The 22,770-nt window shown below is 38.9% G+C and overlaps 2 protein-coding genes across 3 annotated transcripts; one reads left to right on the plus strand and one right to left on the minus strand.

Annotated features, from left to right (window-relative positions):
• The first annotated feature begins 363 nt into the window (after positions 1-363).
• Positions 364-10,705, plus strand: chic2 (cysteine-rich hydrophobic domain 2). Of its 2 annotated transcripts, none has more exons than XM_082537214.1 (6): positions 364-669; positions 1,885-1,939; positions 2,148-2,303; positions 2,449-2,505; positions 2,585-2,644; positions 7,695-10,705. In XM_082537214.1, exons 1-6 carry the CDS (start codon positions 584-586, stop codon positions 7,743-7,745), a joined length of 465 nt encoding a protein of 154 aa, XP_082393340.1. In that variant the 5' UTR covers positions 364-583; the 3' UTR covers positions 7,746-10,705. The 2 variants fall into 2 exon arrangements, with proteins under 2 accessions (XP_082393340.1, XP_082393339.1); XM_082537213.1 differs by having other exon boundaries at positions 365-717.
• Positions 10,706-11,245: 540 nt separating this feature from the next.
• On the minus strand, positions 11,246-16,447 carry LOC309708586 (uncharacterized protein). Its single transcript, XM_082536769.1, has 6 exons — positions 16,096-16,447; positions 12,966-13,111; positions 12,822-12,877; positions 12,533-12,643; positions 11,652-11,750; positions 11,246-11,479 (listed from the first exon to the last, which is right to left on the minus strand). Exons 1-6 carry the CDS (start codon positions 16,210-16,212, stop codon positions 11,337-11,339), a joined length of 672 nt encoding a protein of 223 aa, XP_082392895.1. The 5' UTR covers positions 16,213-16,447; the 3' UTR covers positions 11,246-11,336.
• Between the last annotated feature and the right edge of the window lie 6,323 nt (positions 16,448-22,770).

Here is a 22,770-nt window from a genome sequence, read left to right on the forward strand (position 1 = left end):
CATCCACCCATTCACACACACATTCACACACATATCCATCTTCCTGGGTTAGTACATTGCAGAGAGCTGTAATTGAATACTTGTTTACAAATATTTCTCGAATTAGTTTTACATATTTTATATATTGTTATTTCATATAGTGGCCTTCGTTGTTTAACTGTGAATTGTGCTGTTCTTGGTGTTTTTCTGTACATCTGTACATTCCTCAATTACACCTCTATGAAAAGTGCATCCAAACAAAATGGATTGCTATCATATTTTATTTTATTTTATTTAACAAAAAGTACATATAAAAATTACACGCGACACCAAAGCCTTGTTTTGTGAATCGGCTTGTTAAAAAAAAAGTCTGAAAAGAAGTCTGTCCCTCTTCCGGTGTCGTACGGTTACTGCGGCGGATGTTGATGTTTTGTTTCAGAGATCTCAGAACGATGTGAAACTGTATCGTCTCCGGGACTGCTCGATATTTTTGTGGCCGTCTTCCCCGATACTTTTTGTCCTATTTCTCTGTAAGGTTTCGCTGTTTGTCGGCATCGTGTCTCTCCCGGTGTCTGTCCCGGGAAGCGCGAGGCCGAGTCGTGCGATGATGGAGGACTTTGATGAGATCTACGAAGAGGAGGAGGAGGAAGAGGAGGACGAGGACAGGGCCGCGGAAGAACAGCTCCTTAAGTACGCTCCGGACCCGGTAGTGGTGCGAGGGTCCGGTCACGTAACTGTGTAAGGAACTGACAGAGCTCACGGGGGTCTACAAAACAGTTTAACGTTACTGTAAAATGCGGCGGCTAACACAGCTTTCCGTGGGTAACCGGTGGCTAGCTGCGTTAGCTGCCGCTGTCTGGCTTAGCCTAGCTAGTTAGCTTCTAACTTAGCATCAAGCTAACTAACCGAGAAGTGAATGATCGGGTCTAGCTTCAGATAAATTTGACCTTTCTTGAGATTTTTTTATTGTAGCTATTGTCAAGTTGTGACAACGTGTTCCCATCACTGGTTTCATTTTTTTGAAGTTAAGTACAGACTTTCAGAGCTGTTTATACCGATCATTACAACACAAGACAGTACTGTGTCCGTAAATAGGTATTCTCACAATTAAAGCTAGTAATAACCTACCATATCTTGAGTAAAGAAATTGTATTCTTAAGTAGTTGACTGTACTGAGAGTAGAGCTTTTTTCCAAACAAGTATACGCTTAACTTGTTTTTTCCGCTTATCTTACCTTGTCTCTTCAAAAAAAAAAAAAAAGGAAGAGTATCAAGCGTACAAATACTAAGAATAAAGACGGGAAAGGGATAAAGGTTGCAGTTTGTTAAAGTTTTGTGCCTTGAATGGATAAATATACCTCCGTATTTCAGCCAATTTACATTTGTGGATTTAAAAGTTGGGTTTTTTTTTTTTAAATGTCCAGTTTAGTTGGGTGGAAATGAGCTTACAGTTGAGTTACCTCCAAACATAAATCTGTGTCCTTACTGTTTTGGGGAGTTTAACCTACTGGTACTGTTTCTTTAATTTAACAGTGCCTCACATTCATTCTCACAGTGTTTTACACTACGCTGCTCTTTGCGTTGAACATTAGATTTGTTTGTGTAATTCAAAATTAACAGTGACAGAAGCTAAATAAGCAGGTCTGTGTGATAGTACACAGATGTATGGGATGTTTGAACTGTGTATTATACATTATCTTTGAATGTTTTAGATGAATTATAAAATAATTATTTTTGTTCTGATAAAGTAAATAGCTTCTCTTTGCTGTGGGTCTCAGAAAGATGTTGTGATGTGATTTTTAATTTCTGCACTAAAAGTATATTAAATCTCTAATAGTGGTTCATGTCTGATACAGTTTCATCTTTAATGTTGTAAGTAAAAATGTAATTTTTTACCTACTTTCAGGTTTGGACTCAGTAACAAATTCGAGTCAGAATTTCCTTCAGCACTTACAGGAAAGGTGAGTGTGTTGTTTTTATTGAAAGCAAACCATGACCGTGGGATTTAGATCAGAATCAACATGTAGTGCGTCATTTAAATTAATTTCTTTCCTCTTTTTTTTTTTTTTTTTTGTACGAAATACAGATATTTGATCCACATTTAATGGTGCTAAAAGTGTGAATATACATACTTTTAATAATAAAAGTAATACTGTGTGCTTCCCTTAGGTGGCACCAGAGGAATTCAAAGCCAGTATCAATCGTGTGAACAGCTGCCTAAGAAAGACGCTCCCGGTGAATGTGCGGTGGCTTCTGTGTGGTTGTCTTTGCTGCTGTTGCACACTGGGCTTCAGTTTGTGGCCCGTCATCTGCCTCAGCAAAAGGGTGAGATGCCCATTCACTTCGTCCCACAGTTTGAAAATGTTACGCATTTGTTGCAGCATCACAGTGAACACAACAAAAAATGTTGTGCCCTAAGTTGATATGAGGCCGTTTTTTCACAACAGTATCATCTAATATCTTTTTCCAGACAAGAAGATCTATAGAGAAACTTTTGGAGTGGGAAAACAGCAGACTTTACCACAAGGTAAGCAATGAAGGCATCATTTGAAATGTGTGGGTTGATGAAACTTATCTAATCTTCTATAATCACTGTTTCTGTGTAGTTGTGTTTGCATTGGAGACTAAGCAAAAGGAAGTGTGAAACCAACAACATGATGGAATATGTAAGTATTAGCTCTTTTCAGTGGTGCAATTATCCCAGTACAGTTAAAGAAAGTATACTAGGTGTTACACCCACTACCAGATTGCGTTAAAAAGCTGCTGATTTTAACTCAAGAGGTACTATTTCAGATGATAAATTGTGCCGAGGGTTGGTTTGTGGTTGTTCATGTAGTTACAGGTTTATCGCTGCACCATGGAAAAGTATCATATCTCCAACCTTTTTGAGCGCAGATGTTAGGCAGTTATTGTATCTGCAGTGTATGCTTGCGTGTCTTTGATCGATTAGTGTAGCGCATTGTTGCTCAGTCCAAAAGAAAGGGGTAGAAAAAAAACAACAACTTTTTAATTGAGTATATTTAGTTGTCGAGTAAATGGGGCTCCTGCAATCCACAGCCCTGGCTAGTGGTTGTGTACCACCTTGTCTTTTGTTGTGCATTAACAAAATATTACAAATTAGTTTAACCTACTAGTATTAGCGTTTCTTATTACTAACATTAGCAATTTTGTGTCATGGTGTCTGGGCTTTTATATACAGATGTTGTTTATCCAGCCAGCTTTCAGCTACTTCATCTGATTCTGTGCCAGTTTAATTGTGTTTAGAAGAGGCTGACATGCTCCTCTAAATATAAACGCAGCATATTGATTCTTGTAAAGATACACAAAATGTAATATTCTGTGGTTGTTATCTGTTAATATATCTGGCTTCCTCATAATGGTAACACAATAGCCATTTATCCATCAGCCAGTTCCTCTTTTTCATAGTTTTGCGTAGGCAAAAATGATAATCACGATTATTTTCACTGAAATTGAAATCTCGATTATTTGACGATATTTATTTAACCCTTTAAGACCTACTATAGAACCAAGTCCGCCAGAGCTTATATTATTTTTTTACATGTTGTAGTGCCATTTGTGGGAGCATTTCAAGTTGCTATACAACTATTATAGCCCATATTTTAATAATATGTATGCATTAAGTCCATAGTAACTACATTAATTGCAAAAAAGTGCAATAAACTACAAAAAAAATTGAAAATCGTTTTTGTTTTTTTTACATATATTTCTGCTTGGAGAAATTTAAGAGGCTTATCCCTCAAAACTTTAAATACAAAAAAGTTGCAAAAAATACTTTACAACAACAGGAAATTTATTTTGAGTGTCTTCATAGTTTTATTTTGGAGATACACCAATTTTTATATACTGCAGGAAAAACGAAAAAACAATCCTATGATGCAAATTTGCAAAGAAAACAGCAGGTGCATCAAAATAAACTATTTCCAGCAGTGCAATTCGAGTTCTAAGCATCTCAGAAACTATTCAGAAAAGTCAAACATGACCAGTATACACTGTAAAAACTGTGACTAGAGGTTACTTAAAAAACCTATGGCAACAAAGTGACACTTATTTTACTTAAGTAGAATTTAATTTCAAGTGATTTATGTAAAATTTAGATAAAATGTTAATTAAATTTCAACAAAAAACAATAATAGATATTATTGACATTGTCTTTTAAATATGTGTTGAATTTAGGGACAAAATCTCAAATTGAAGGTTAAAATTGCCTAATTATAACAAAAAATTAGTTCATTTGAAATGAATCTCTGAGAAAAATTACTTTGAATTTACTAACGATCTGGCAAAGGTTTAGTAAAAATGACTAAAATATCCATTACAAAAAAATTAACAACTTTTTGTTTTTAATTAAAACTCTAATTGGATTCACTAATTTTCCAATTAAACTTTATAATTAATGACTGAATAGTAAGAGAAAATCAAATTAATTTAACTTCTTTTCTGAGTAAAATGAATCAATTTCGCAAAGACAACATTCAAACAGTAATTGTTTTTATTGTGGAATTTAAAACATATACAAAATTTATAATATAATATTTTTCTGATTAATTTAGATTGTATGCACTGAAATTCTTCACTAGTGCTTGCCCCAAAATAATAGGAAGAATAGGCCATAATTGAAAATACAGTTTCAGCCAACTTCTCGAGAATGTCAGTCTTTACTTTGGAGGTGGGCAGAAGATTTCCATTCTTTTTATACTCCTCGGTGGCTCTTTCCAGTTACATTTCAGTTTCATGTGCAGACTGTGGAATGGGGAACAGCTTTGGCCAGGGCTCACAACGTTCTGTGAACTTCTGCCTTTTGAGAATAATGGTGTCCTGAGAAGATGTGGTTGCAGCAGAGTCTGCATTGGATACAACTGGATTGGATGATGAGTCATAGTCAGTTGATCAGAGGGGCTGCCGAAAACTGGCAGGATGACCAGGGTGATGCCAACAACCTTCACAGTGTCTTTGTCTTTTATCTGGTCACTTCTGCGAATAGTGAAGTAGTCCTGAAATTTTGGTTTAAAATACTGAAGACTTAAGTTGTTTGAAATCCCAAAGGTATCCTTCACAACACCTTGCAGCTCCTCCTACTGTTGGTGGGATCCCTGATGAAAGAACCAACTTCTCCGTTTGGTCATCAGTGATTACATGGAGCTCTATCTCGTTCAACCTAGAATAAAATGTAAATGGGCAGAGTTAAGTTAGATTAAGTAGGGTCAACTTTGTCATTTTCTGCTGCTTCAATTTCAAAACTAGTAGTTTAATTCAATACAATCATCCATCAAAACCTATTCAAAATGCATAGTCTACATACTGATCAGCTGAATTTAAGTTGAGGGATCTTCCAACAACTGAAAAGAACACAACATTAATAGCAATCGCACTCTCCAAAGTAAAAATTTTACACACACAAATTGTTAAAGACAAATTTGAATTAATACTAAAATTTTTAAAGGTGAGATTCACATATAAAACAATGAAACTCTTTATTAGATTAAAAAGGGAATAGACTCTATTTTCTGTACCGATTTGGTGACAGATCATGACATGAAATAACACTATTTGTGTATTTATATACTGTATATATCTTCCCATATTTGAAAAGATGTCCTTTTAATCTACACAAGGTCATCTCTGTATCCAAACACCATTGGGTGTTAAACATAGAAATTATGAAAGACTTATGTCAGATTAAACACGTATTACTATATTATTTCCTGAATGTAGCTTTGTCTTGAAGATCGTTACATCGTGACTGAGCATGGGTCTCACTGATACACCGACCAAGTTTAACTGGAAACTTGCATTATCCCTCTATGTGAACTGTGCCTGCACTAAATTCACAGGGCTCCGACAGCATGAAAATGAAAACCAGTTATTTTGCTGGACTGAGCCACTTTAGCTTAATTACCACAACTGAAAAACACTGCGTGGAGACATAAGCTTTGAAAAACCGTGACTGACAAAATCCCGCACAAATGATTTTAACTACATCACTCACTGCTGAGTGCAAAACGTTTTCATAAAATTTTAAAAGTAAATGAGGGAGGTTACAGCCCATCGAAATACATAATTGATATATTTTTTTAATATGGTAAAACGTGGTTAGTCAAAGCTCTTAAGTAACACAGCTGCGAAGGCTTGGAAAGTGACCTTATGCTAGCAGTCCACTTCGTGCCATTTTGTGTAAAAATACAATACTGTCATTACAGTGGTCATTATTAGTCTAATTTTGACGTATCATACTGTTTAGAACTTTTACTCAAAACTGCTATACGTTATTGTTTAAAACGTGTCGTATATTCGTACAAATTCAGATAATCTTACCTCGGACAAAATGGAGATCATCATCCACTGCTGAAGCGTGTGTGTCCTGCACGTGGCACAACAGACTACAGGTGGAAGTGTAGAATGATTGAAATGAAAATGCTTTCATTAGTTAAATCTATTAGATTTCTTCATTTTTCACGCTACTCATACATTTTTGTTAAATCTGCTCAAAAAACTATTGCTTAATTTACCCCAAACAAAATTGTGTAAATTTAAATAACTGAACATCTCAAAAATGTTTAATTTTGCTTAGATTTAATTAAAACAACACATACATGTTTTTACTGATTAATAGTTACTATTACTTTCCTATTAGATACTAATTAACCCAAATCACAGTTTTTACAGTGTAGGCTTTTAAGGCCTACAAGTAAAAAACTACAATTTCCGCGAAAATGACATCACTTCCGGTTTCGGGCAGGAAATGGCGGACATGTGATAGTTCGCGCTGACGTCTGTTTCACTGTGGGAAGTGTTACGAACAGCTGATCGGATTGGCAAAGCTGTTTCTGGAATATTATGTTTTTGTTCCTGCAACCGCTTTTTATGCAGTTTTTGCAAAGCTTTATGTGGAAGGAAACCGTGACCGAGGACAAGCTGATGGCATCAGATGTAAGTACAACTCCTCCGGGTTATTGCGCTAGCTTACACGGTTCCGGTTCTACAGGGATTTAAAAATAGTTACACAAAACGGAGCGTGCTGCTCTGACCGGCTTTAAAGGGTTAACAATGACTTTAAAAAATAATATAAAATAGTGTGCAACACCACTGAAGTTGTTTTTAACCTCTCTTTTCAACCAACGGCAGTCACTCTCCTCTCCAAATAACTTCTGCTTAGCTTTCCGAGCTTCCCTCGGGTCCTCTTAATCAGCGGTCTCCAACCTTTTTTGCGCCACGGACCGGTTTATGCCCGACAATATTTTCACGGACCGGCCTTTAAGGTGTCGCGGATAAATGAGGGAGGGGCTAATAATCGGCTCCGTCATTTTTAATGATCGTTGAAAGCCCAGATCGTAATCGTGATTAAAATTCGATTAATTGAGCAGCCCTAGTTTTGCGTATAGCCACGGGCAGCCTGCTTGTTTTTTGGGGGTTTTTTTTGTATTTCAGAAAAAGTAACTTTAGCACGATCTGCTTAGTTAAGTTGGCACTCAGAAGTAAACAAATAGGCTTGCACAGGTTTGCATCTGTGACCCAGTTAGATGTGAGATGGTGGCTGTTTTGATATAAACGCTGTGGCCAAACCTCTCCAAGTGAAGTGAGTTTTTTTTCCATCAATACCTACTCGGGTCGGCTCAGCACAGCCTAAATCTTAAGACTTAAATCTTGTTGAAACATCCCTGACTCACTACTGAGAGCCTTTTGTTCTATTCCCTGCAGGTAATCCTAATAGAATTCCTACCTAAGGTCCCGATCTTCAGACCGGACTAGCCTGACTACAGCTGATCTGAAACTTCTTCTGCTGCCTGCCGCTGTCACAGAATCATGATGGCTGTAAAGTTCCCAAATTATTACAGTTCCTTAAATACTCCAGCATTTATGTTGACATTTATTCTCCCTGTTTTCTCTTGGATCCATTCCCTATAACATATCTACAGCCTTGTTTACAAATCCAGCAGCCCCATACTTTTTTTTTTTTTTGGGGGGGGGGGGGGGGGGTGACATCACCATTGAACCTTGGCCAGCTGGGCAAACCTATATCAGCCTATGGGATGTGAGGGGAGAACCAGCCGTGGACAATTTTCTTGATCTTTGGAACTATACCTGGAGACTAGACTCTCAAATTGAGTTCTGGGAGCCACGACTGGAAATTTGTCATTTTTATGTTTCCTAACCGAAGCACATGGCACAGACAGACCATGATTAAAAAATATATCAATCAATAAAACACTTTCATATGTTACACCACCAACTTCACCTGCAAAAAGTACACGCCAGTGCATTTGTAATAGTTGGTTTGGTGCTTTCGATTTGTTAAAGGCAGAGGAAGCAACGCAACACTGAACTTCAAAAGAGCCTTCATCCAAATCGACGCTGTAGCGGAACGTGGGGGTCCTGCGGGAACATGTTGGGCCAGTGGCAAAAACAGCTGAACTCAATGTCACTATTCAAATACCAGGCATCCTCTGGCCTCTTTTCACGTCACTTCACTGTGCATCAACCTAACCCAGTGACAATCACACACTTTGACTGTACTGTATGAATGGGTCTTTATGCTACACAGGCTACGTGGAGCAGTTTGTTTTAAACATGTGTCCAGGTGGTGGGCTGACTCTTGAAGAGACGGCCACCGGTGTTAAAGAAAAGCTTTTTTTTTTTTTTTTTTTTCTTCTTCTTCTTCTTTGTTTTTATTATTTGAAGGTTTGTTTTCTGTTTTGTTGAAAGAAAAGACGGACAATGCTTGCAAAACTTTTATGTGTGTCAAACATAAGCAAAAAAATAACCGAAATTGGACAAATCAAACAGAGGATACTCTTCTTTGGTAATGAAAAAAAAATACTTCAATCTTTTAGTTTAAGTAATTTATAAATGTGAGCGTGCATTGATGAAATAAGCATCGTTTGTGTAACTGCAAAGGAATGCCTTGGTTGTTTTATTTCTCTCTGGGGTCTTGTGTCGTGACTAAAGCACACAATCGCTTTGTACATAAGAGAGGCCAAGTAAAGGTGTTGATTATCTGCTGACCTTGGCTTACTCGTGTGTAAAGGATGTGGATGTGTACAAGGCAGATATTCTGTTTTAGATGTAAACTTACTCGAGATGAGCATAAAGAATAAGAGTTCCACCTTGTGAGGTGTTATGTGGTACAAGTGATCTGTGTCATGAAGCAGGATTTGGGCGTTCAATATAGTATGGGGAAACTCAAACAATCAACAAGGAAATGAAGCAGGTCTAATATGTGTAAAGAAGTTTTCAGCCCTACTCTGTTCTATGAGGCGTTTTTGTCTTCCAGTTTGAACCAGTTGTTTTCAGAAAAAAAGCTCAGACTCTCCACAGTCTGCTAATATGTAAACATGCCGCTCTTTCCAGCAGAAGTTAGTGAACACCAGTAACAGACCTCAAAGGGAAGTAACAAAATGCACTCCGTACAGTAGTAAAGTGTGTCTAATTTGATTGCAGTTTTTCCAAAGACTTCTATAGAACCTGAACTCTTTTTTTGTTTTTGTTTTTAATCACAACTGAGTGCAAGTATTGGCTCTTCCACATTGGCTTCATTTTTTTTTTCAGGTCTTGGAGCCATGTCCATTTTTTATATCATCTATAGTTATCAGCTAGCCTGACAAACAAGGGGCATTTATAGGCCATATTTAGCAGAAATAACTGCTAAATAATAGGCAGTTATTATTTTTCGCGTAAATCCATTAAAAGCAACCTAAAAAGGTTTGAGTGCCGCAAACATGGTTAAAAGGAGCCTGCCTCAGGTGGTCATATGAGGAGCTGCAGCCGGTGGCAGTTCGATGTTAGCAGGATTTTTCAGCTCCAGAGAAGTCCACTTTGTTATAAAATGTTGATTATGAAGCCTTGTTTCTGAGTGAGTTATTTAGCCTGTAATCCTACTTCATGATGGTTACTTCAACAAATGGTTCCATGTCACAGATCACAACGTGAAGCACATCACATATCTTGCATATGTTTGACATTGACAAAGAGAGGAACAGATGGAAATCTGAAAGAAGGCCTTTTTGAGTAGATTGTATAATTGTCTTTCCCTGCTCCACACACCTTTGTGAAAGCATAAGAAGACTATGAGGTTATGTATGTCAAGAATTTGAGCTAAGCCACTTAGTTTTTGTTCACTGAGGTCTGGTGATTGCATGGATCACACTCAGGGGATTGCACTAGATTTTGAAAAGCCCCAAAATGTAGCAAAATCTCACTGTTACACCAGGGTGTCGCATATAGTACACGCGTCACATGTTACTTTGAGTAATTGCTAAACGATGCAGTTGAAGATTTGGAAATATCCCTGAGAAAAAAAAGAATAACCTTTATAACATTTCTGTGGTCTTTCTATTTAGAAAGTGAAGGAAGCACATGCACCAACAAAAAACAGATTTAGCCTTTTTATGTTAAAAGACCCAAATTCACTTGATTACTGCTGGTTTGCCTGTCGGTTCATCTGTCACTTTTCTATACTTTGAACTGTTCTGTGTAAAGCGAGGCATAGGGCCGTATGCATATTTGTGGTGTGTGTGCATGATGTTTGCAGAAGCAAATGTTCCGATGTAGATCTGACTGTGATGAAATCCTGCACAAAAAATGAGTCCTTTTTATATAATCTTGAGTGGTCGTATGTGTGCGTGTGTGTCTGAGAGACAGAAAATGTATATACATGACTCATGAGCAGATGTATGTAAAGGAATAAACTTAATTAAACAAAGGTATGGACATTCTTCTCTTCAACTCATTTTTTTATTAACTGCTTCCTTGGCTGCTATTATTTGCTAGATAATAAGCGCTGACAGGCATCTTTGTAAGGTACACCTGTCCACCTGCTCTTTCATTCTAATCAGCCAATCAAATGACAGCAACTCTGTTTATTTAAGCATGAAGACGCAAGATAACCTGCTGAAGCTCAAATCGGAACATCAGAATGGGTAAGACAGTTGATTTGAGTAACATTTAACATAGCATGGATCTGTAAACCCTAGGGTTTACAGAGAGTGGTCGGACAAAGAGATCAAGTAGGCTTTAGATTTAGAAAATGTGTTAACACCAGAGGTCAGAGAAGAATGGCTTAGTGACATTTATGACTACTTCAGTCTTCCTTGAATAGATCCAGACTACTTTGGACCATGTCTAAAATGGTCTTGGTGCCATTTATTCAGAAAGCAAATGAATATTTTCATTTTTATGTCAGTTCAGTGAAGCTAAATCTAAATTGCTTTGAAGAGAGATGACAGCCACTCATATGTTTTTAGCATGTTTAATTTTCGTGGTAATGCTCTTGACAGACATGGCTTCTTCATCAACACTTAGTGACATTTATGACCATGTCAGTCTTCCTTGAATAGATCCACACTAGTTTGGACCATGTCCAAAATGGTCTTCATTCCACTCAGTGAAAAGCTTCTCAAATAGGTTGAGATCATCGGGCGTTGTGCTGCTCAAGGTCATATCAATAGTCTTTGTTCCTGGGCTGAGCGCTGGATCTGGGCAAAACCCTGCAAGAAGACATTTGTAAATAAAGTTCATTCATAAATTTGATTAATCTATGACCTTATCAAACATGGTGGTTACAAAAATATAAAGAGTATAAAGATAATATTAGATTGAAGAAGTAACATTCAGTTCAACTGCAGTTTCTAGGTTTTCATATTATATAAAGGTTTATACCTTTTTCTGAATCCATGATAGCAGGTGGTTGTAGGTTCAGACACTCTGCCTGCTTTGTAAACTCTTCCAGCTCAGCAGCAGACACTTTAGTTCTCCTACCTGAGAGACAGAAAAAGTGTTAGCACGGCACCAAGTAAGTAAAGAGATTAAAACACAAAGAAACAACTGCTGCTGCTATTTCAGGACCTGGACCACTTGCTGCAATTGAAGGAACCATGATATTGAAGGAGAATTTGTGGCCATGAGCACATGAGCAAGGCCACCTCTGAATGGCTTTCAAAATCTGTTCATGCTTGAAAATCCAATCCAGTGCTGGTGTATTGAATGGACTCTACATAGTAGAGTTTTGAAAAATTCTTCCACAGCGATGTGAAAGACTCATTGCTAATGATTGCAAATGCTTGATTTCAGTTCTTGATAACCAGTTATTAGGTTTAGGGACAATTTCCTTTTCACACAGTGCCATGTAAAGGAAATATTCCTTTAAGAACTGTGTTTTCTATTTGCTTGGGTTATTTTTGTCTAATCTAAAATTGTATTTGATGATCTGAAATATCTAAGTGTGACTAATATGTAAAATAGAGAGAAACCAGGAAGGGTGCAAATACATTCTCACAGCACTGCATGTTTTTAGATGTTTTATTCTTTTCTTTTTTTTTAAAAAAAAAGAAGAAACATTTCTAAATATGCCTTTAACTGGCAAGTGTTATTTGTAACTGGTATTTCTAAAGGCAGTGTTCCAGTTTATTAAGCCGTAGAACAGTGGAAACCACTGTTCAATTATTAGTCATTGTTTTATTTTGGAAATTAGTGGCCGGCATCTCATAAAAAAATACTTAAGTACTTTGACATTACATTATTTAGTGTGTCATTGTTCTTACTCAGGAGATTGAGTTTGCTTGTGGTTCTTCCAACGTTGTCATTTGCGAAGATAACAAGGCAGTCAGGGCAGCCAGTATTCAGCAGGACAGCAGAAGATTGGTTATTGTGCACTGTGGACAGATGACAGATGATGGCCACGCTTCATATTCTTTTAGCATTGGTAAGGGTGCAGTGTGCAAATACACACCAATCGATATATACTAAAAGTGTTGTGGCAATGCTAGGTCCAAAGTCTAAATCAAAGTCTAAATCTGGTCATCGAATGTTTGTTCCCTCACTAATACTCACCCAAACTGTTGTTAACCAAAGTCATGGTGGTTTTCAGTGTGAAACACTTGCCCATCCTTTTAGAAGATAAAATTAAAGAGATTTCTAAATTCACATTACTTGAAAACAGTATCAGTTCAGGCAAGGCTTTATCATTTTTATTACATTTTATTAATGTAGAGATTATTGAACGTATTAGCCTCAGTGGCAGCAGTGGTGTTCATCCAGGCGGACACCACAAGCATCTTCATCAGCATTTTGAATCCAGGTATGCCTGTGCTCGCTGCTATTTGTGTCCATTTTCCCACCAGCTGAAACAGATGGTGTATAATATACAGGGGGTAAAATAAATATTGAAAACATCACCAGATTTCTCAGTACATACATTTCTAAAGGTGCTATTGACATAAAATTCTCACCAAATGTCAGTAACAATCCAGCCAGTCCACACATGCAAAGAAATCAAACCATAGATGTTATGTGTAAGAATGAGAAATGAAAGAAGGAAAAAGTATTGAACACGCTTACTGAAATTGTATTTAATACTTCATGCAAAAGCTTTTGTTGGTAATGACAACTTCAAGACGCCTCCTAGCCGCAGGCATCGCTCAGGTGTGATTTTGGTTCATTCTTCTACACAAACAGTCTTCAGATTCTGAACGTTCTGTGAGCCCTGCTATGAACTCTAAACTCTATTATATCTATAGATTGACAGGTCATTCTAGCAGCTTCTTTGGCTTTGTGTTTGGGATCATCGTCTTGCTGAAAGGTCCGTCCTCATTTCATCTTCAACATCCTGGTAGATGCTAGCAGAACATTTTTCTATTCATCTTCCTCCATTTATATGAAACATTCCAGTGCCACATGACGAAAAACAGCCCCATACTTTGATGTTCCCAACTCCAAACTTCACTGCTGGTATAGTGTTTTTGGGGTGATATGCAGTGCCTTTTGACCTCCAGACATGGCATGTATTATAGCATCAGTTCAGTTTTGGTCTCTTGTGACGGACCGAGCAGTGAAGGAAACTTAGGCACAGGTTAAAGTCCAAAAAAATGATTTTTTATTTAACCCAAAAAACATATTTGGTTAACTCATGCAAAAAGAATCAAAATCTTGGGCCCATAAAAGAGGTCAAAATAACAAAACTCTACTCAAAGTCGACAACACAACCAATAACTCAAACAAACTGACCTAACTTAATGAGACAAAGGGGAAACTTAAATAGTGGCTGATCAGCCCACAAAAACAGGAGAAGGGGTAAAACACACAAAACCTAACTAAACCAAACATAATGAACTTCAATTCCCCCCCATTGTTATGATATTTTGATACCACGGTTAGCATTTACAGAAGATTGTTTTATACAGGAAAACTGTTACTCAATAAGGCCCATATACTAGTTGTTTTTCTCTTTCTCTGTGACCCAAGAATTAAGGTGTAAGACTCACAAGCTGGTCCCCCAAGGTCGAAAATACCACAGAGATGAGACCACTTCCTTACTCCCATCCTCCCTTTTTCTTTATCTCCTGGAAAAGGCTCGTTAAAGGCTAGGTGGTTCGTTTCAGAATTCACTGATGAAAGAACTCTGTATTCTATGTCTAGGAGTGTATTTTGCTGGGATGATCATAAATTGTAGCTGAGCTGATAAACTACACACAGGATACTTCTTTGCTCACAAGACAGGAAGACGTTTCCTTATTTGGTCTGTACCGGTTTGAACTGGGAAAGCTGACACACGAACCTTTTTTCATCTATATAAACTGCTGTGTATCAAATAAACCTTTGAGTCGATTGGGAAGGCAACCTAAAGCAGTCTCTGTTTTCTTGTTCTCCCAAGCTGCTCCCGAGCTCGTACTAACACGCTGAATGGCATACCTGAGTGTTACTTTAAATAATTAGGAATCTTAGAAGGAAAGGACAAAACTCTGCTTATCGCTCACGCCACGGAGGAAACCCGGGACGGCAATTTCCTTCACCCATGGTCCTGAGTTATGGCATGAACCAATTTGTAGTCTTCCTTTAAAGCTCGCTCTGCCCCTTTTCCACCTCTTGGCTCCTTAATCAAGGGACTGGAACAGCTGCAACTAAGGTAACTCAGAAAACAAAAAATTAATCATACATAACAGTGTAAACTAAAATGTGTGCACTTATTTTAGAATGCAGTGTTATGTGGATATGTAAATTAACTCTAAACCAAAACCAGTTATTTATTGTCCTGTAAACAAATTCCTATATTTAAAGAAAGAAATGTGACTGCAATGTTACTTATAAGCCTCTACACTAACATGGTGGGTATTACCACTGTGTGGCTGTAAGTGCAGCCATCACATCTCTACTGACCAGAGTATATTCTGCTAGTATCTCTTGTCTAAATTTTGTTCAGCAAACTTTAAACGTGCTTTAGCATGCTTTTTCTTCAGCAATGGAGTCTTGTATGGTGAGCGTGCATACAGGCCACAGCAGTTGAGCTGATTCCAAGTCTTTTTGTAGCTCTTCGCAAGTGCTCCTTTGCTTTTGACAACTCTTCTGATAATTCTTTTCACTCCCCTGTCTGAAAACTGGTGGGGAGCAGCTGGTCCTGGCCAGTTTATGGTGAAATGATGTTCTCTCCTGCCCCAACAGTGCTCACTGGAACCTTCAGATCCAACACAACCGTTCTGGTTATGTTGGATCTGAAAAGTACTAGGTTTAAAACACATGGGGATCGGGCTTTTCAGGCACTGGCACAGAGGCTGTGGAAGTCCCTGCTGTTGTCTTTACGCTCTCTAGACTCCACTGACTCCTTTAAAAAGCAGCTGAAGACATTTTTATACAAACGAGCTCTTAATTAAATTTTTCACTGTTTCACTATATAAATTAAAATTTATTTACTTGCTACTTACTAGTTTAGTAATTCTGATGGATTGGTTTTATCCATCATGTTTCTTGTGTGACACATTGGTAATGAGACAACTTTTTATAGGCCATCAGTTAGAACAGAACCAGCTAACATTAATTTGCACTAGGGGGCAGGGTTGCTTTGTAATTGCTGATAGATTTCAGCTGGTGTCATGACTTTCCATGCCTTTTTGCACCTTCCTTTCTATATATTCAATACTTTTCCTCTTATTATAACACAGCTTAATTTATGGATATCAATGGTTTGATTTCTTTGTATGTGTGGACTGGATGGGTGGTTATCCACATCGGGTGTGAATTTCATGTAAATTTGGTGGCATGTTCAAAACTTATTTTACTCAGCGTATATGTGCAGAAAGTCATAAGTGAAAGGTGAGATAAGAGAGAGTCTGACCTGATTGCCGTGGATTTCAAGAGGCTGGATTAGATTCTCACAGCTTGTCACAGGAGCTGAGTGTCCAAGAGACAGAAGACCGAGCACAGCTACAGCAACGTGAACAAACTCCATCATGGCTCATCTGCTGATAGTGTGGCTTCAGACTCTGAAGTGTGTTCTGGACATTCGAGACTCAGCCCAGTTTAGGTGAAGTATTGCTCAATTGTTTACTTATGTGTTGTAATTGTACTTAACAGAAATATTGACTCTGTGGCAGTACAGTCAGGGGGTTATTTAAATGTGTTGCGACAATGGTAGAGCAGGTCATCTACTGATCGGAAGGTTGGAGGTTCGATTCCTGGCTTCCCCCAGTCTGCATGCCAAATATCCTTGGGCAAGATACTAACCCCAAATTACTCTCCGATGCATCCATCTGAGAATGAACGGGTGTGTGAATGTTAGTTAGAAAGCACCAAGAAAATGTGCTTGTGCGAATGGGTATGAATGCACAAGTTGTGTAAAGCGCTTTGAGTGCTCAGAAGATTAGAAAAGCGCTATATAAGAACCAGTCCATTTACCAATCCCACCTAAGGGAATTTCACCCTCTGGGAAATAAAAAGATTGACATGTAAATGTAACAAATTAAATTAAAAGCTACCTGGGTTTGAAAACACATCCCGGCAAGAGAGGCAAGGCAAGGCAAGTTTATTTGTATAGCACAATTCAACAACAAGGTGATTCAAAGTGCTTTACAGAGACATTAGAAACAAGAACAAATAAAAAGCATGATTTAAAATTGAATAAAACAAGCAAATAAACTAACTAACTAATTAACAAACAAACAAACAACAGTATATAAAATCAAAACAGATAAAATCAGAACAGTAGATAAAATCAGTAGTTAAATGTAAGTTTTGAAATTTAAGCTTAAAGTGTGGATTTGGTGCTTTATTCAAATGCAGCTGAGAACAGGTGAGTCTTCAACCTGGATTTAAATAAACTGAGTGTTTCAGCTGATCTGAGGCTTTCTGGGAGTTTGTTCCAGATATAAGGAGCATAAAAGCTGAATGCAGCTTCTCCGTGTCTGGTTCTGACTCTGGGAACTGATAAAAGACCGGATCCAGATGACCTGAGGGATCTGGATGGTTCATACTGGGTCAGGAGGTCATTGATGTATTTTGGTCCTAAACCATTCAGAGCTTTATAGGCCAGCATCAGAACTTTAAAGTCTATCCTCTGACGGACAGGCAGCCAGTGTAAGGACCTCAGAGCTGGACTGATGTGGTCCACTTTTTTGGTCTTAGTGAGGACTCGAGCAGCAGAGTTCTGAATGAGCTGTAGTTGTCTGACTGATTTTTTAGGTAGACCTGTAAAGATGCTGTTACAGTAATCAAGCCTACTAAAGATGAATGCATGGACTAGTTTTTCCAGGTCCTGTTGAGACATCAGATCTTTTATCCTTGATATATTCTTGAGGTGATAGTAAGCTGACTTTGTTATTGTCTTAATGTGTTTTTCTAAGTTTAGGTCTGCATCCATCACTACACCCAAATTTCTCGCCTGGTTTGTGGTTTTTAGATGTATAGATTGAAGTTCTCTGGTGACCTGTAATCGTTTTTCTTTGGCGCCAAAGACTATTACCTCAGTTTTGTTTTTGTTTAGCTGGAGAAAATTGTGGCACAACCAGTCATTGATTTCCTCAATGCATTTACCAAGAGCCTGTACAGGGCCTCGGTCTCCTGGTGACATTGTGATATATATTTGTGTGTCATCTGCATAGCTGTGATAGTTTATTTTGTTGTTGTTTATAATCTGTGCCAGTGGGAGCATGTAGATGTTAAACAGAAGGGGTCCCAAGATGGAACCTTGGGGAACTCCACATGTGATACTTGTCTGCTCAGATGTGAAGTTACCTATTGATACAAAGTATTTCCTGTTTTCTACGTATGTTTTGAACCAGTTTAGTACAGTTCCTGAAAGACCTGTCCAGTTCTCCAGTCGTTTGAGTAATATGTTGTGGTCAACTGTATCAAATGCTGCACTGAGATCCAGTAAACTAGGACTGACATTTTTCCACTGTCTGTATTCAGACATATGTCATTAAACACTTTGGTCAGAGCGGTTTCAGTGCTGTGGTTCTGTCTAAAACCTGACTGGAAGGCATCGTAGCAATTATTCTGTTTTAAGAAGTAACTGAGCTGTTGAGAAACTGCTTTTTCAATGATCTTACTTAAAAACGGGAGATTTGAGATCGGCCTGTAGTTGTTCATTTGTGTCTTGTCAAGATTGTCCTTTTTCAGTATAGGTTTGATTACAGCAGTTTTTAGTGATTCTGGAAACACACCTGATAATAAAGAAAAGTTGACGATCTGTAACAGGTCTGACTCTAAAGTCTTTGAGACCTTTTTGAAAAAACTTGTTGGCAGGACATCTAAACAGCAGGAGGAGGAGTTCAGTTGACCTAAGATGTCCTCCAGGTCTTTGCTGTTAATAGGTTGAAACTGTTTCATGGTGTTTAAACAGTTTTTTGGTGGACACAGTACATATCCTGGATCTGCTGTTGATGTACCAATTGCTTGTCTAATTTTTTGGATTTTTTCAGTGAAGAATTTGGCAAAGTCATTGCAGGCCATGGTCGAATGAAGTTCAGCTGCCACTGACACAGGAGGGTTTGTTAGCCTGTCAACTGTAGAAAATAAGACCCGAGCATTATGGCTGTTTTTAGTGATGATGTCAGAGAAGTATGACCTTCTTGCATTCCTCAGTTGTAAATTATAATTGTGAAGTTTCTCTTTATAAATGTCATAATGAACCTGGAGGTTTGTTTTTCTCCATCTGCGCTCAGCTTTCCTACACTCTCTTTTTTCATTTTTCACCAGTGTGGAGTTTCTCCATGGAGACTTTTTCCTTCCAGAGATAACCTTCACCTTAATGGGAGCAATAGTGTCCATTACATTTAACATGTTAGCATTGAAGCTATTGACGAGCTCATTGACTGACCCTCTGGGCAGGTCAGGTGTTAATGGGAAGACCTGGTTAAAAATTGCACTACTGTGTTCAGTTATACACCGTTTTGTGATCACTGTTGTTGATATATTTGTGTGGGCTGAGATTTTACTTTCAAAGAAAACACAGTAATGATCAGACAGGCCCACATCAGACACAGTAACCTTTGAAATGCTCAGGCCTTTGGAGATCAGTAGGTCAAGAGTGTGTCCTCTATTATGTGTGGCCTCTGTTATATGCTGAGTCAGCCCAAAGTTGCCCAGAATGTTACTCAGGTCTTTAGTCCCTTTGTCCTGAGGGTCGTCCACATGAATGTTAAAATCCCCAGCAATAATTACACAGTCAAAATCAACACAGATCACAGACAGCAGTTCACTGAGGTCATTAAAAAAGTCTGTGCAGTATTTGGGAGGCCTGTAAACATTAAGAAACACAACTTTGGATGGGGCCTTCAGCTGTAAAGCCACATATTCAAAAGACTGAAAACTTCCAGGAGATAGCTGCTTACATTGAAATGATTCATTAAATAAGACAGCAACCCCTCCTCCTCTCCTGCTCGCCCTGACCTCACTGATAAAACTGTAGTTAGGAGGGGTTGTCTCGATGAGAACAGCTCCACTGTTACTTTGGTCCAACCAAGTTTCAGTTAAAAACATAAAATCAAGGCTGTGCTCAATGATTAAATCATTAATTAAAAATGTTTTCCCAGCTAGAGATCTAATGTTTAATAAAGCCAACTTAAGTGTTTTAGAGGTATTACTTGTCCCCTCGTGTTTGGGAGCAGTCTGTGGCACACAAGGTATGTTTACTATGTTTAAAGATCTTTTAGAGTGCAGCTCTCTGTGTTTTGACCAGGCCACATGTCTCCTGTCACCTAAAAGTACAGAAATTTTAAAACCTTCTAGTAAACAGGGTCCCAGCTTCTCCTGGGAAAAGTCATCACTGCCATAATCCTCACAGCCCGGACCCTTCACACATCACGCATCAGACTGCGGAGACAAAGCATGAAGGTGGTAAGGAGGAACTAAGGGGGGCGAGGCTGGGCAATGTGACTTCGATTGCTCTGTTGAGGGTGGGGCTCGATGGCGAACCTTTGGCCGCTCTGGTGGGGGGTTTATGGGGGACAAAAAGGGATTGGGACGGGGGGTAGATCTGAGCCCAGCATTGACCCGCTCCATCATCTCCTCAGTGAATTTCAGGTGTGGGGAGGAGGGAGAAAGAGGGGGAGGAGGGTGATGGCCTGTCAGGGGTTTGGGGGACTGGGGAAGGTCGTGGTCCCTTGTCCTGGTCGTTGGTGTTGTTGAGAGAGTTGGAGGCAAATAGGGACCCCTCTTCTTGCCTTAGATGTCTCTCCTTTCTGAGGCTCTTCCTCAGATGCCATGGATGTCTCTCCTTTCTGAGGCTCTTCCCGGGTGGGGGCAAATGGAGCTCCTCCTCAAGGTTTCTGCTGGGCTTTGTCTGTTCTTGGAGTACTGTTTGTTCCTCTTTATGAGATAACTCCTCGTTTATCTCAGCCTTGGCACCAAGCACAGATGGATGACGCATGGAATAAAACAAGTTGGAGGTGAACAGTTTCACCCCTGACTTGTTAAAATTAAATCCATTTGCTTTGAACAGATGCCTGCGTTCCCAAAAAATATTAAAGTTGTCGATAAAGTGCACTGAGTGGTCAGCACATGCTGATATAAGCCATTTATTCAGTGTAAACAACCTGCTGAATCTCTCGTCTCCTCCTCTGACCGGCGGTACAGGTCCACTGATGAATACAGCTGCATTCAGAGAGTTTACAGTATTTAATAATCCAGTAAAGTCCCGTTTCAGAACCTCCGACTGTTGTTTGGACACATCGTTTGACCCTGTATGCAGAACAATGTTTGTCACAGTTGGATATTCATCTGCAATTTGAAGAATTCTCTCCTTCAGGTTGTTGACCATATCGTTAGGAAAGCAGAGGACTTTAGTGTTCTTACCGCACATCCTTTGTACATCCTTTATGGCAGAGTCACCCACAATCAGAGTTTCAGGCCTAGCCTTTAGCTTTCCCTGTGGCCTTTCACTTTTCAACAGATTTTCAGACCTTATTTCGCTGCTTTTAGATGGATGGTTGTCCGATATAGATCCAGGGTCCTTTGATAGTGGAGCAAATCTGTTCTGCAGTTTCACATTCAGTTGTTTTGGAGGTTTGTTGTTAACCTTCCTATTCACGGTTGTCCAGTCCTGTTTCCTCCCGTATACAGGGGTAGAAGAGCTTCTCTGTCTCGTAGGAAGTGAAGGCCAGTCGGTTTCAGAGATTTCAGCTCGCTGTGCCCTGCCTGTGATACGTCCTCCCCCTTCCAGGAGACATGATTTATGTCTTGGTTTTGCACCAAGACAGTCTAAGGGGGGATTATCACTTGAGGATTTATAATAATGCACAGAGTCTACTTTCTTGGTCATGTTATCTGTGCTCCTTAGCTGTGTACTAGCTTGCTCATCGCCATTGTTTTGAATCAAAGGCAAGGTTGTTTCATTTCCACACAGTCCATTTACCTCCACGTTTAATTCTAAGCGATGAATTTTTGTCTCCAGTACTGCAATCTTCTGCAGGAGGCTGTGGTAGTCATCTGTGGAGAGGGAAGGCATCTTGTTGCTAGTTAGCCTAGCGGTTAGCACCTTTCCAGGTTATTGAGGCTGCTCGGTGCCCAGACGCTGTAATCAGGCTTCAGCTGTGTCTAGGCCACAGACACACGGAGCGCTGAGGATAAGGTAACCAGAGGTGTGGACTCGAGTCACATGACTTGGACTCGAGTCAGACTCGAGTCATTAATTTTATGACTTTAGACTTGACTTGAAAAAATGTTCTAAGACTTGTGACTTGACTTGGACTTTTACACCAATGACTTGGGACTTGAATTGGACTTGAACCGGTTTACTTGAAAAGACTTGATATTTTACCCCAAATATAAAATTTAACATGCATATTATATAGAGATTGAAAATGTGACGTCATTCACGGGTAGAACCGCAAAGGATTCTGGGAACTCGTGGCAAGCGGTACTAGCGCACGCAGGCTTTCAATTAAAATCAGTTATACAGCGATAAAAAGAAACACAAAAATGTCAAGAAGCTGTTGTATTATTAACTGCAATAGCCGGTCGCATGACAGCCACGGGAAGCCGACGGGTAAAGAGATCGGTTGTTATCGGATTACGTCGTTGAAGAGAAATTGTTCGAGCCATGTTTCCGAAGTAACAAAGACGCGACGGATGGTCTGGATTGCAGCCATTCAAAGATCAAATATAACATCCCAGAACACTCCAGCTCACAGGTTAGTCTGCTCCAAGCATTTACACGAAGGTCAGTGTTTTTTAGTAGTTAATACGTCATTTTCATAACATAATTGGTGATATAGGTTACAAGCAAGTCTGGCGCTGAACAGAAATTGTCGCGCTATGCTCCTTTGTTTATTGTGCATAAATAGTGAATTGTCCTGACACAATATTGCGTTTCGCTTCTGTTATTATGGTACATTGACAAAAACATATGCTTTTATTCACAGGATAAAACAGGTTTTTTGTATCACTAATTGCCCAGTACGATTACAGCATACAATATTATTGTCACTGCTACATTTCTGTGATGCATACCAGAAATTATTTCCACTACTAATTAACTACCGTTGAGCTCAAAGGTCCTATTAATAAACGG

Source organism: Aulonocara stuartgranti (assembly GCF_965226115.1).
Source record: "Aulonocara stuartgranti genome assembly, chromosome: 6".
NCBI classification, from domain to species: Eukaryota; Metazoa; Chordata; class Actinopteri; order Cichliformes; family Cichlidae; genus Aulonocara; species Aulonocara stuartgranti.